At 40.8% G+C, this 14382-nt stretch overlaps 3 protein-coding genes across 5 annotated transcripts in view; 1 reads left to right on the forward strand and 2 right to left on the reverse strand.

Annotated features, from left to right (window-relative positions):
* Positions 1 to 10673, reverse strand: part of LOC115566656 (trypsin-2) — a 35889-nt gene extending 25216 nt beyond the window's left edge. The window contains exon 1 of the mRNA XM_030392553.1: positions 10655 to 10673. The gene's annotated coding sequence lies outside the window, so the exon portion shown is untranslated. The remainder of the gene's footprint in view (positions 1 to 10654) is intronic.
* Positions 1 to 12159, forward strand: part of LOC115566653 (trypsin-2) — a 36065-nt gene extending 23906 nt beyond the window's left edge. The window contains exons 2-7 of the mRNA XM_030392547.1: positions 10659 to 10703; positions 10971 to 11121; positions 11225 to 11472; positions 11567 to 11703; positions 11792 to 11893; positions 12007 to 12159. Coding sequence (XP_030248407.1) covers positions 10664 to 10703; positions 10971 to 11121; positions 11225 to 11472; positions 11567 to 11703; positions 11792 to 11893; positions 12007 to 12054 — 726 coding nt within the window. The 5' untranslated portion in view covers positions 10659 to 10663 and the 3' untranslated portion in view covers positions 12055 to 12159. The remainder of the gene's footprint in view (positions 1 to 10658; positions 10704 to 10970; positions 11122 to 11224; positions 11473 to 11566; positions 11704 to 11791; positions 11894 to 12006) is intronic.
* LOC115566654 (trypsin-1) lies at positions 223 to 6344 on the reverse strand. Of its 3 annotated transcripts, none has more exons than XM_030392549.1 (7): positions 6282 to 6344; positions 6031 to 6181; positions 5673 to 5920; positions 5442 to 5578; positions 5250 to 5353; positions 1460 to 1463; positions 223 to 248 (listed from the first exon to the last, which is right to left on the reverse strand). In XM_030392549.1, exons 1-7 carry the CDS (start codon positions 6319 to 6321, stop codon positions 237 to 239), a joined length of 696 nt encoding a protein of 231 aa, XP_030248409.1. In that variant the 5' UTR covers positions 6322 to 6344; the 3' UTR covers positions 223 to 236. The 3 variants fall into 3 exon arrangements, with proteins under 3 accessions (XP_030248409.1, XP_030248410.1, XP_030248408.1); XM_030392550.1 differs by lacking the exons at positions 223 to 248; positions 1460 to 1463 and adding exons at positions 3452 to 3476; positions 5129 to 5134 and having other exon boundaries at positions 5252 to 5353; XM_030392548.1 differs by lacking the exons at positions 223 to 248; positions 1460 to 1463 and adding an exon at positions 4965 to 5134 and having other exon boundaries at positions 5252 to 5353.
* Positions 12160 to 14382: the final 2223 nt, after the last annotated feature.

Below are 14382 nucleotides of genomic sequence, written 5' to 3' on the forward strand. Positions count from 1 at the left end.
ACTCTGGTGGCCCCGTCGTGTGCAACGGTGAGCTGCAGGGTGTTGTGTCCTGGGGCTACGGATGTGCTGAGAGGGACCACCCTGGTGTCTACGCCAAGGTGAACCTACAATATTTATGTATACTGGTTAAAGTTCTCCATGTTTGCCGCTGGCTGTCGGTGCTAACACACCTCATTCTGTCTCCACTCACAGGTCTGCCTCTTCAACGACTGGCTGGAGACCACCATGGCCAGCTATTAAGCCTGAACCTGTGATCACCATCTCACTCTGCTGCCTTTCTTCTATCATTCTAACAACTGTGTTTTAGTAGATGTGCAGCCATTTTCCATCTGAGTCAATAAAGTTTTACATCTTTATTTGAAAATCATTTGTCTTTCTGTTTCCTGCCTGTCTTCCAGCATCATTATATTTGTCATCACAGTGCTCACAACCACATTTCCCTTCAGTGTGTTTCATAGTTTGCCACTCTTAAACATACAGTAGAAACAAGGCAATTACTGCTCATCTTGTACCCACTGTTCATAATATTGATATCCAATCTAGTGAATTGAATCTTTGTTGTTCCAAAAATATGTCATAAAATGTGCTTCTGCAGCCTGTAACAGTTCAGAGTTAACTGATGTCATTCAAACCAGAAATAGTTTGTTCAGCTGCACAGTTCAGTCCTGCACCAGCAAGCAATCCAATAAAAAGCATCAATCATGTGTTGCATAAGGAAAATAAAACCTAATCTATTCAGAGCTTCAGTTTGTGACTTTAATGCTAAAATACTGCGGCTCCTGTTAAAATTGGTTTACAAGCCTCACATTTAAAAACTCTGAATGCAAATAGTCAGGTAGTGCCTGAACTGAAATTATACATCATGCTAGTATTACTATATGCTCAGAGGGTGATGGGGCTAAATGCTAAATGTACACACTATTACACTCAATTATGGATACTTTTTTTTGTCGTTTTTTTTTATGAATTCTTATCTTAAGATTGGAAAAACAAATGTTTTAATTTGAATTAATTTTAATCAGAATAACATGAACCTTTTAATACAGGGGTGACTTTATGTGACCAGAGAAACACAAATCAATTCAACCAACAGGGGTTGCAGACAAACTTTTACGAAACACATAAGAACAGGAAAGCCTGCATTGAAAACTTTGAGTAAAAAAAGTCGTAGTAGAAATTATTATTGTGAATGATGATTCTCTTGCAGGCTGTTTAATTATTGACATTTTTATACAGAGATGAGTTGGACAAAGTAGTGCTAAGTAAAACTGCTTCATACCAATTAATCACATTTTAGAATATATCATTAATTTAGCTTTGAAACCATAATTCAGTTGAGTTACTGCAGCTGATAAATAAATGAAATTAATGAAAAAAATATTTCTCAGTACAAATTCTGTGTGACTGTCACTGTATTTCAGCACAGCTCCTGCACCTCAAGACTGCATATAAGTACAACGCAGTTATTCTTAGGTCTTAATCAGAATATTTTCTAAAGGAAGATTAAGACTAACAAAATACACATCCTCTCTGTCATCATGTTGGTCAAGATAAAAGTCACTCCTGATGTAAATAAAACAATAACTGGGCTGTGAGTGTTAATCTTATGAGACAAGTCATTTGTGGCAATTAGGAGACCTGTAATGTTTGATTTGACATGAATGCTTTATTTCAGCATGATATTATAAAAACAAAGTGATGACAAAACAAGAACATGCTTAACCAAACACATTGTTGGGATATTATAGATAGTGAGAGATTTATTTTACTTCTACCACAATATATGAATCAATAATCCAGCAGTCAATGAGCCTTATTCATACGTTTCCTTATCCAAAATTTGCTGACAAGAAAAGCCATCCTCACCTGTTTCTGCGACTCTGGAAATAATTTACCTAATCTATACATTCAGCTACAGAGATTGGCTCCACACTGACCAATGAGAGCGGGCAGAGAGCAGGGCAGCTCTCCTGACTGTGGATATAAACCAGGGCTCCAGGTGAAGTTCTCTCATCGACAGGATCACACAGCAACCATGAGGTGTCTTGTCTTCGTTCTGCTCGTCGGAGCTGCCTGTGAGTGTGAAGATCCTCTCCAGCAGATCTTTTCTGCTGACAGTCTGTCTGCCTTTATCCCAGAACTTTGTCCAGAGTAACCAAACAATCTCCCTAAAACGAGGGTCTGAATCTGAGAATGGCTGATTGATCTCTAACAATCTTCAGTACTGAATGAAGACTTTGGGGCTCGACTAAGGACATTCTGCATTCAAAGTAATATCTGTTTTGAAAGTAGAGGGCACTTTAAGCAAACTACTAACTTGTTGCTGTCTTGTGTGTTTCCAGTTGCCCTGGATGACGACAAGATCGTCGGAGGGTATGAGTGCCAGGCCCACTCCCAGCCCCATCAGGTGTCTCTGAACTCTGGCTACCACTTCTGTGGTGGCTCCCTGGTCAACGAGAACTGGGTTGTGTCTGCTGCTCACTGCTACAAGTCGTATGTCACTCCTTGATATTATAAAAAATTAAGCATTTTGGGATTTATTTGCTTTCAACCGGCATCATGAAGCTCAGCTGCCACTAATCCTCTCTGTCCTCTCCAGCCGTGTTGAGGTGCGTCTTGGAGAGCATGATATCTACATGAACGAGGGCACCGAGCAGTTCATCAGATCTTCCCGTGTCATCCGCCACCCCAAGTACAGCTCCTACAACATCAACAACGACATCATGCTGATCAAGCTGAGCGAGCCCGCCACCCTCAACCAGTACGTGCAGCCTGTGGCTCTGCCCACCAAGTGTGCCCCTGCTGGCACCATGTGCAAAGTCTCTGGCTGGGGCAACACCATGAGCTGTGAGTAGTGACTCCTGCACTGTGCTCTCCACATCTGTGTTTTACTGAAGTGCACCTCCAGCTGAATCTCTTTGTTTCCTCTCTTGACCTCCAGCTGTTAGCGGCGACCAGCTGCAGTGCCTGGACCTCCCCATCCTGTCTACCAGCGACTGTGAGAACTCCTACCCCGGCATGATCACTGATGCCATGTTCTGCGCTGGATACCTGGAGGGAGGCAAGGACTCTTGCCAGGTGTGTAACAAGAGAACTCTGCAGTGGTCCTTATGGAGGACCAGTTAACACATTTGTTCAGTTACAGCATTGATATGATGATATGATATGATATGATATGATATGATATGATATTCTCAGGGTGACTCTGGTGGCCCCGTCGTGTGCAACGGTGAGCTGCAGGGTGTTGTGTCCTGGGGCTACGGATGTGCTGAGAGGGACCACCCTGGTGTCTACGCCAAGGTGAACCTACAATATATATTTATACTGGTTAAAGTTCTCCATGTTTGCCGCTGGCTGTCGGTGCTAACACACCTCGTTCTGTCTCCACTCACAGGTCTGCCTCTTCAACGACTGGCTGGAGACCACCATGGCCAGCTATTAAGCGTGAACCTGAGATCACCATCTCACTCTGCTGCCTTACTTCTATCATTCTAACAACTGTGTTTAAGTAGATGTGCAGCCATTTTCCATCTGAGTCAATAAAGTTTTACAACTTTATTTGAAAATCATTTGTCTTTCTATTTTCCGCCTCCGTCTTCCAACACCATTGTATTTGTCATCACAATGCTCACAACCACATTTCCCTTCAGTGTTAATAGTTTACCACTCTTAAACATACAGTAGAAACAAGGCAACTACTGCTCATCCTTTATCTACTCTACACATTTATTTTGAAATTCAAGATGGTGAAATGACAACATTGTTGTTCCATTAATAATCAATACAACGTGATGCTGAAGTATGTCACGGGTCAGAGTTAACTGATGTCCATTCAAACCAGAGACAATTTGTTCAGCAGCACAGTTCAGTCTTGCACAAACCAACAAGCCATCTGAGAAACAGCTTTGATCATTTAAACATAAATAACATCCTTATAGAGATGCAGTGTTTGACTTAAATGCTTAAAATAATGGTAAGGTTCATAATTGTGTAAGGGAGAGAAATGCAGTGTTTCTGTTGCTGAGGGATTGCTACAGGTAATGCCATTAACATGTGCTTTCCTAATTTAATTATTAAATAATGAAACAATGATGAATGATTTTTATGACCCTTCCCACTTGGTCCAGGGACTGAGATCTGTGCATCACTATTATACACATAGTGCTGCTGTTTAATATCAATGCTCAATGCTTAACGGGAATTGGAGACAAAACCCTGATTAGTTTAATTCATGTTACGCTCACTATGGCCCACTATACAGTGAAAGAGGGCCCAGTAGTTCCAGGCTGTGCGTTTCAAATAAAAGTCCAGAATTATTAATACTACCAGGAAAAAGTACATAAAGTAGTAAAAGTACCTTTTATGCAGAATGGTCCATTTCCTTGGGTCTTTTGTGCACAAATAAGTTCTGTTGTGGGACGAGTTGCAACTTTATCATTCTTATTAGTGCCTGAAGACTTCATGTAAATCCCGGCTTAGTTTCATACAACACTTTAATACAATATGTCCAATCAGCCAGATCACCAGCAAACACCTGTATGGTATGCATAAGCTTTAATTTAAAACAATGCATCATCATTTCTAAGTTAATTTTGATAGCAAAAGTAGCTGCAAGAATTGCCTTTGAAATGTATAAAGTAGAATACATTGCAGATACTCAAATAAAAAAATAAATAAAATGTTCATCAAAATTGTACTTAACTTGTAAACTTGACTGATGTGGTGAGGAACATTACACCAGTGGTAAGCAATTTGCTTTTCAGTGTCAGCTTTCCTCGTTTCTTTTTTCATGTTTATTCAGTCTGTATTTATATCAGCACAGCCTCCAGACAAATGTCTCCTATGTCACTAAGAACAGTAAACTGTTAAAACACTTCAGTGGAATATCAAAGCATAGTTGTAACACTGTGATGACAACACCATGATGTAGGAAGAAACAGGCAAAAACCAGAAAGAAACTTGTGTTTAATTGAATATTTAAAACTTTATTGACTCAGATGGAAAACGGCTGCACATTTACAACAATGCTGTTGTTTGAATGATAGAAGAAAGGCAGCAGAGTCAGATGGTGATCACAGGATCGGACTTAATAGCTGGCCATGGTGTTCTTCAGCCAGTCGGTGAAGATGCAGACCTAAAAACAACAAAAGAGACCAGTGTCAGAACAGCAAATAAGCATAACATTGCAGTACAGGCTGAGAGAATAAACTGGATACAGCGCGTTGATCTGAAATCGTCTACGTATGGTTACCTTAGCGTAGACACCAGGGTGGTCCCTCTCAGCACATCCGTAGCCCCAGGACACAACACCCTGCAGCTGACCGTTGCACACAACGGGGCCACCAGAGTCACCCTGAGAACAGAGAGGGTAGAATGTGTTAAATAAAACTTAATACATGACAGGGTCATTATATATTAGACATGAACTTTGAAATACACACCTGGCAAGAGTCCTTGCCTCCCTCCAGGTATCCAGCGCAGAACATGGCATCAGTGATCATGCCGGGGTAGGAGTTCTCACAGTCCCTGGTAGACAGGATGGGGATGTTCAGGCACTGCAGCTGGTCGCCGCTAACAGCTGGAGGTCAAGAGAGAAAACAAAGAGATTCAACTGGAGCTGCACTGCAGTAAAACATAGAAGTGGAGAGCACAGTGCAGGAGTTACTACTCACAGCTCATGGTGTTGCCCCAGCCAGAGACTTTGCACATGGTGCCAGCGGGGGCACAGCTGGTGGGCAGAGCCACAGGCTGCACGTATGAGTTGAGGGTGGCGGGCTTGCTCAGCTTGATCAGCATGATGTCGTTGTCGATGTTCCAGGAGTTGTAGTTGGGGTGGCGGATGACACGGGAGGAGTCGATGAACTGCTCGGTGCCCTCGTTGCGGTAGATGTCATGCTCTCCAAGACGCACCTGAACACGGCTGGAGAGGACAGAGAGGATTAGTGGCAGCTGAGATTCATGATGCCTCTTGAAAGCAAATGAATTCCAAATTGCAAAACTTAGATTTCATAATATCAAAGAGTGACATACGACTTGTAGCAGTGAGCAGCAGACACAACCCAGTTCTCGTTGACCAGGGAGCCGCCACAGAAGTGGTAGCCAGAGTTCAGAGACACCTGATGGGGCTGGGAGTGGGCCGTGCACTCATACCCTCCGACGATCTTGTCGTCATCCAGGGCAACTGGAAACACACAAGAGGCCAAACAGTTAGTAACCAAGAGAACATTATTTCAATTCAGCGATCAAAACCAATGAGTACAAAAAGAACCACGTGTGCTTACAGGCAGCTCCGATGAGCAGAACGAAGACGAGAGACCTCATGGTTGCTGAGTGATCCTGTCGATGAGAGACTCGAAGTATAGTCCCGGTTTATATGGAATCATCCCTCTCCACCTTCCAGCATTGAACACACCCCCAAGTGTATTTTTGATCAATCAGGATCCTGGAAAAAAGGGTTTCTGGGTATTTGGAAAAGCAAACATTTTCTTGGCAGTGAGGTGTTTGTACTGACAAACTGCACAGGTGAAGTTTTTTACTTTTTGTCAATCTTTTACATGAATGCCGTTATAAAGGACAGACATGCATCAGGTATACAACTATTTAATGCATGTTAAAAGTCAATGTAGAAAATGTGTATGAAAAGCTTGATTTATATGACATGCATTTACTGATCTGAGTGCTTTACTTAGCTCACTTATGAGGAACAAAAACCACAGTCTTTCTTGCTATCTTTGCATAAGCTTGTCTACATGTGATCATTTCCAAACTTTGATATCCCACGTGGCATTTTTGAGGAGTACACTTTAGATGGATTGCATCTATATTCAGCACAGAGTTTATTTGGTAGTGATTAACCTTGACATGGACGGATTTACGCTGTGAAGGCCTGGTTTGCAGCTCTGCAGATGGCCTCGTTCACAACCACAGTTGTTCAATGCGGTTTTCACAGGAAAACCAGCCCACATGTTTCTGGATGGGACGCCTCAAAAGATTATGATTCAGTGAAGTGACACGAGACAACACCAAGACACAAAATCGCTTAATCGCAGAATAACTGTATGAAATCATCCGTAAGCGCACTTTTCTGTCTTAAAAGGGTTATCTGATGATGTTCCTTTAACACTGTTTCAATAAAAAATGATATTGAAAGATTATGACAACAAGTAAAAACTGACAACACATGAATCAAAAACAAATTGAAAAAATCTACACAAATGAACTTTAAGGTGTTCTAATAGATCTGCTGCAGTTTTACATGATAATTATGCATGAATCACATGAATACTAGATGAAGATTAACAGGAACAGGTGCAGGATTCGTTAATAGTCACAGTCTGAATACTCAAAAAACAAAGTGTTCAGAAGGGTTTAATATCTGCCCCCCATCACTTGTATCTGCCCCGTGTAGCTCCAGTGAGAGGGGAGGCTCCCAGCCTTACATACGTGGTTACGTCAACATACAGGTTTTCAACATTTAACGTTATGATGTCGGACTTTTGTTTGTAGTTAGCACCTAAATTACATGTGGCAAATTGTTACAGACCTGCAATTGTAAACTATGACTTTATTACACCCAGAAACTGTGCAGGGGCGCCAAATCACACAAAATGGCAATTTCTACATAATGTAGCTTTAAAAGTACTGGCTTAATAGAATATTAACCAAATTTTTCTGCACTTTTATAGATGTTCTGCAATTCCGGTGACTGTTAAACGTCATCGTCGTTAAACAGATCATCAAACAGCGATCACAAGTTGAACATAAAAAATATTTGCCTGTGCTTTTCACTCACGTCAAACAAACTTGTGTCATTTTCCGTTTTACTGTTTTTATATTGTTCACTCATTTTGTTTGGGTTGCTTTGTCTCTTATTTCCCCGATACTCACTCACCTTGTTATGTGCTGATTCATTATTCGGTGCCATCATCTTTTCCCTATTACATTTTTTTTACCTCCTGTTTTTACACAAATATGGTATCAAATGTTATTGTTGCAAAGTGCTTTCTACTGATAAATATGCACGAATCACACAGATATTAGTGGAAGATGAACACGAACAGGTGTGTGATTTCATCAATAATTACAGTCTAAACATTCAAAATCAACACAGCGTTTCGAAGGATTTATAATCCACTGCAGCATTTTTCTTCATTAACAGCCAGAGAACGTGATTATGACATTATGACATTTTCATCGATGTTCTTAAATGACAGTGTTTTAATTTAAATGCACAACATTTAGTTACTGTGAGTATTTTAGCTGCACTCTGTAGTTTTGGTTGGGGAATTTTTAATCAGAAGGGAAAGATCTTCACCGACTGATTTTAATCACGTCAAAGCAAACTGAACGAACAAACTGCCCTCATTTTAATGACTGAATAAACTAACTGACCTTAAAGAACAACAAGAAAAAATCATACTTTTTTTTATTACTTGGTTTATATGTGGCGGACCCTGCCACTTTTCTACATTCAGAGAGTCTTCTTGGGACTTTAATTTACTTTGAGAACTGCTTGTTTATTCACTAACGGATTTGAAATTGAATAATTGCATCATTATAATTGAAATGTTTTATAATTATGACTTGGAACTTTTCTACTCCAAAACTTCATAGTTCACCTTTGAATGTCATATCAATTGAATACATTGTCAAACAGTGATTAGAAGTTGAACGTAGAAACTATGATTAAGAAGTGAATTACTTTCCCTGCGAGGTAAGACAGTATTTACGTTGCACTCCTTGAATCGTATTGGATCACAGGCCTGCGACTCCTTAACTTACATGATGATTACTGAAATGAACCATCTGGTGGTCGGTACAGTAATATCATTTTTCACGCTTTTATTTTGAGTGGCAGTAATTGAACCAATCCTGCAGCTTGGAGTGGAATTGACAAGGTCATGAACTGCAGCCACGAGGCCTCTAATCTTTATTCTGCTCAGTATTGTGTGTTACAGTTCCTTCCCTTTCATTCATCATGCATGATCATGCATCAACTATAGGCTACTGCAGCAAACTGATAATAGCTGGATGTATTAGATCTGGTTTTACTCGGTGGTGAAAATGAGGTTAAAGGCTCCAGCAACACTCGTAGAGTATACATTCATCCATCCACTGTCCATGACTTCTTAGAGCCGGAGAGCTGGAGCCGATCCCAGCTGACATTCCGAGCAGCAGAGTCAAGCGGGGACAGGCTGCCAGTTCATCACAACTTGGAGAATAGAACAGCTTTAATGTTAGACCAACTTGTTGCAGCATCGCCAGGGTCATCCTGGATGAAGGCTGTGACCCCAAATGAAAGCCACATTGATACTTTTACTCAAGTACGCGATATGAGTACCTCCTCTAGCGCTGCTTTCTAGCTGTTTATTGAAAAGTGCCTCGTAAAAGATGTTATAAAGATTATCATGTGTTTTCTCAAAGGCGGTCTGACCACCTCATGACCTGAAATGATCCTAGTTTTTAGGTAAACAGGTGCTGAGAAACACACAGCTGAGAGATACTGTGTCCACACGCCTCTAAATATAGAAGAATGTGAGCAGAGAAACACTTTCAACCAACAGGTAGTGGAATCAAACTTTCACCAAAACAAAGTGTTAGATTATTATTCATTTTATTTATATAAGGCTTTTCAATGACCCAAAGTCGCTGAAATTCATTCATACCTGTAAACTACAATAGTAGCCACAGCTGCCCTGGGGCAGACTGACGGAAGCGTGGCTGCCATTCAGCACCCACAGCCCACCACCTCAAACATACAGCAGTCATACACATTGACACAAGGTAAGGTGGGTGAAGTGTCTTGCCCAAGGACACATGATGCAGTTGGCCGTGCGGGGATCGAACCGCCAACCCTCCAAACATAGGCCAACCCGCTCTACCACCTGAGCCACGGTCGCCATACATGAAAAGTAGCAGTAAGTACTTATTGTGAAAGACACCTCCATTGCAGGCTGTTTAATTATTGATGTTTTTGTACAGGGATGAGTTGGACAAAGTGGTGATAAGGTAAACTGTGCTTAATAGCAATTAATCATATTTTAGAGAATGTAATTTATTTTGCATATAAGCCATAATTCAGCTGAGTGACTACAGCCGACAGATAAATGAATTCAATTAAATACAATATTTGTGTTTGAAATGTAGCTGATTGATATAAAGTAATACAAAGAATATTAGGATGTCCATCCATCTCTGTCATCATGAAAGTCGAGACAAAAGTCACACCTAATGTTAATTAATCAATAACTGGGCTGTGAGTGTCAATCTAATGAGACATGTGTGGCTTTTAAGAGACGTGTAGTAATGATGTAGTGTATAAAATATGGTGATAACAAAACAAAAAAGAGTTTTATCGTTTATATATTATGGATCACATCATTATTATTGAACATTATCATAATCCAGGAACCAAAAAGAACCTTATTCATACTTTCCTTTGTGATTTTCCAAACATTTCTGACAAGAAAACCATCATTACTTCTACAATTAAGGTTGTTTCTCTAATTCTGGAAATGAATAACCTCATCCCAACATTCAGCTACAGAGATTGGCTCCTCACTGACCAATGAGAGCGGGCAGAGAGCAGGGCAGCTCTCCTGAATGTGGATATAAACCAGGGCTCCAGGTGAAGTCCTCTCATCGACAGGATCACTCAGCAACCATGAAGTGTCTCGTCTTCGTTCTGCTCATCGGAGCTGCCTGTGAGTGTGAAGATCTTCTCCAGCAGATCTTTTCTGCTGACAGTCTGTCTGCCTTTATCCCAGAACTTTGTCCAGAGTAACCAAACAATCTCCTTAAAATGAGGGTTTGAATCTGAGAATGGCTGATTGATCTCTAACAGTCTTCAGTACTGAATGAAGACTTTGAGGCTCTATTAAGGATATTCTGCATTCAAAGTAATATCTGTTTTGAAAGTAGAGGGTACTTTAAGCAAACTACTAACTTGTTGCTGTCATGTGTGTTTCCAGTTGCCCTGGATGACGACAAGATCGTCGGAGGGTATGAGTGCCAGGCCCACTCCCAGCCCCATCAGGTGTCTCTAAACTCTGGCTACCACTTCTGTGGTGGCTCCCTGGTCAATGAGAACTGGGTTGTGTCTGCTGCTCACTGCTACAAGTCGTATGTCACTCCTTGATATTATAAAGACAAAGTTTTGCATAATGGTATTAATTTGCTTTTAAAATGAAGCTCAGCTGCCACTAATCCTCTCTGTGCTCTCCAGCCGTGTTGAGGTGCGTCTTGGAGAGCATGACATCTACCGCAACGAGGGCACCGAGCAGTTCATCTCCTCCTCCCGTGTCATCCGCCACCCCAACTACAACTCCTGGAACATCGACAACGACATCATGCTGATCAAGCTGAGCAAGCCCGCCACCCTCAACTCATACGTGCAGCCTGTGGCTCTGCCCACCAGCTGTGCTCCCGCTGGCACCATGTGCAGAGTCTCTGGCTGGGGCAACACCATGAGCTGTGAGTAGTAACTCCTGCACTGTGCTCTCCACCTCTGTGTTTTACTAAAGTGCGGCTCCCATCGAATCTCTTTTTGTCCTCTCTTGACCTCCAGCTGTTAGCGGCGACCAGCTGCAGTGCCTGGAGATCCCCATCCTGTCTACCAGGGACTGTGAGAACTCCTACCCTGGCATGATCACTGATGCCATGTTCTGCGCTGGATACCTGGAGGGTGGCAAGGACTCTTGCCAGGTGTGTATTTCAAAGTTAATGCCTGGTATGAAATGGCCCTGTCATGTATTAAGTTTTATTTAACACATTCTACCCTCTCTGTTCTCAGGGTGACTCTGGTGGCCCCGTTGTGTGCAACGGTCAGCTGCAGGGTGTTGTGTCCTGGGGCTACGGATGTGCTGAGAGGGACCACCCTGGTGTCTACGCCAAGGTGAACCTAAAAAAACAACATTAAATCAACATGCTGTGAACAGTTTATTCTGTCAGCCTGTACGGGAGTGCTATGCTTATTTACTGTTCTGACACTGGTCTTTTTCATTTTAGGTCTGCATCTTCAACGACTGGCTGGAGACCACCATGGCCAGCTATTAAGCCTGATCCAAATGACAAGTCCAGTGAAGCAGCACGTCATCTTTTACTGTTTATGTTTCATCTTCTGTATTGGACTATATGAAAAATTAAACAATTAAAAGCACATCATTTGTGTCTGCTTTATATGAAATCATCCAAATTGATTTTGGACTTTAGTCCTTCATTATGATCGACATCCCTGGTCAACCACTATGCTGCATTATGTTACACCAAGTATGAAGGTTTGGCTGTGAAAGTTATAAATGTCCATTGAATCCCATTCATGTGTTTCTTCTATTATCAATACCCAACAACATTGGCATAACAGCTAACCAAATTCAGTAGATATTTTTGTTTTGATCTAAAGGTACAATATGTAAGAACTGGCCATGTATCAAATTCAAAACAGAGAGCAGCATATCAGCAGAGTAATTGCTAACCGTAGCTAGCTAGCTCAGCTAGCCACTCAGCCAGCCGCGCAGCTAGTGTTTCTATTAGCTGGTTCTGTCTGGACTGGGAGCTCAGAGCACTGGGGGAGTGTTGGTGTTTAATTTCGTACTATCACCTCTTGATGTACTTAACGGCACGGGGCAAGCTGGTTAGCATGCTAACTTCAGTAGAAATGTCGGCAACACAACACATAGATGTCTTTGATACTTTTAATTTATAAAAATGTTTTGAATGCTTTAAACTAAAATTAACATTATCATCAGGAACCTATATATACACATAAAGGCTGATTAACTTACAGGTGAATATCGGTAAACACTGAAAAATTGCGAGAAATCACATAAAAGGATGACATGAATAGCAACACATGACACACGACTTTAAAACAAAACAGCAAATAACAAACCACGAACTCAAACTATGACACAGTCTGGCAACCTAAGAGGAGTAAGTGAGCCACTTGTATGACTTTTTTTCCCCATATTGATTAAAAAAGTTTAGTCACCTTAAAAATTGCCATATTTTAAATAAGTCATCAGAATCAAGTTTATTCAGTTTTCAAGTAATCATTGACAATGTGTCTCTGATCTATTTACACACTTAAGTGACCTATTTGTAATAAAGTCTGACAGTTTGGGATGATGTCTGATCCGTCCTGCAATCCCAAAGCACCAGTTTTTGATGAGTTGGGAACAAGACTCAAGAATGAACTTCTCCTACAAATAGGACCTTTAAAAATGAAATCTGGTCTGATTTAAGTTAGTTATCATAGCATGTAATCCATTACCTCTCAAACTTTTTAAACCTTGTTTGGTGCTTTTTAAATAATGTTGTTATTATTATTGCGTAAAGTTTAATATCCACATTCATCACAAATTTGAATCATTTGGTATTTTTCTTAACCTTCTTTGTCTGAATGGATTTATAATGCAGCTTCTGTGAAAGGACCTGTGTACCATAGAAGCCTCCCAACTTATTAGAGGAGGGATGTCTGCTGTGGATGTTGCCAATTAATAATTCAAATTCATACCCCCGCCTTTGGAATCATGCATATATTAATTACAAATGGAAATGCAAAACGATTTTTAAATGGGACTTTAAATTTTACATTTTGTCGTCCATTTACTAATCTGTCTCCCTGTCAGATTCCATTTCATCATCTCCTTTTTTTGCATCTTGTTTCACTGTGATAATGATGAATTCCTGGACAGGGCAGCAGGTGCATTGCAATCTCCCCTGTCTGTGGAAAACAGATGGGAGATATTTCTGTGCAACTGTCCATCGATTGATTTTGGATGGTCTATTTCTCACTGCAATGTCAGACGCGTGCCGTCACTTTCGGCGTAGCTGACAGCTGATGGCTGATTTTCAACACCTCGACTGACCTTTCATGGACAAGAAAACAAGGCAATTATGGCGATCATGACATTTCTTTTCTTTTCGAAGACTAAAGGTAATTGCAGTGTTTTTTCGAGCGTCATAACTTTTACCTGAATGGTGATGGTGGACTGAGATGGTGTTTTTCTTTTTGTCCTGACTGAATGATGCTTTCAAATGATCAATCAAAAACATGCAACTTCGAGTTGACCGACCAAGGTAAAAACGGTTAAAACGTACCTTGGTCTGACCCCCCCCCCCCCTTCGATTCTGCTAAGCCTTGAGTAACTTAAAGAGCTTTTTCTTTATCTATTCTCACACACTTATAAAACTTCACAGAATTAAAGCAGCATTACAGCATGTAGAAAATTGGGAAAGTCTTTTTTTTCTGCGATTTGACGCCTCCCACAGTTTTTGAGTGCAACACTCAATCAAGTTTATACTTATTACTTTATATATTTTATATATTGCTCTAAAAAGAGTAAATAATTATGTTTTCTGGTTTAAATGTTTGTCTTGTTT

The sequence above is a fragment of the Sparus aurata genome, chromosome 17, assembly GCF_900880675.1.
Source record: "Sparus aurata chromosome 17, fSpaAur1.1, whole genome shotgun sequence".
Taxonomy (NCBI): Eukaryota; Metazoa; Chordata; class Actinopteri; order Spariformes; family Sparidae; genus Sparus; species Sparus aurata.

Coding starts and splice junctions, on each gene's coding strand:
- LOC115566654 (XM_030392548.1), bottom strand. CDS start 6,321: ATGAGGTCTCTCGTCTTCGTTCTGCTCATCGGAGCTGCCT. Junction 5,579..5,672: donor CTGGGGCAACACCATGAGCT/GTGAGTAGTAAC, acceptor CTTGACCTCCAG/CTGTTAGCGGCGACCAGCTG. Junction 5,135..5,251: donor ACCCTGGTGTCTACGCTAAG/GTAACCATACGT, acceptor TGTTGTTTTTAG/GTCTGCATCTTCACCGACTG.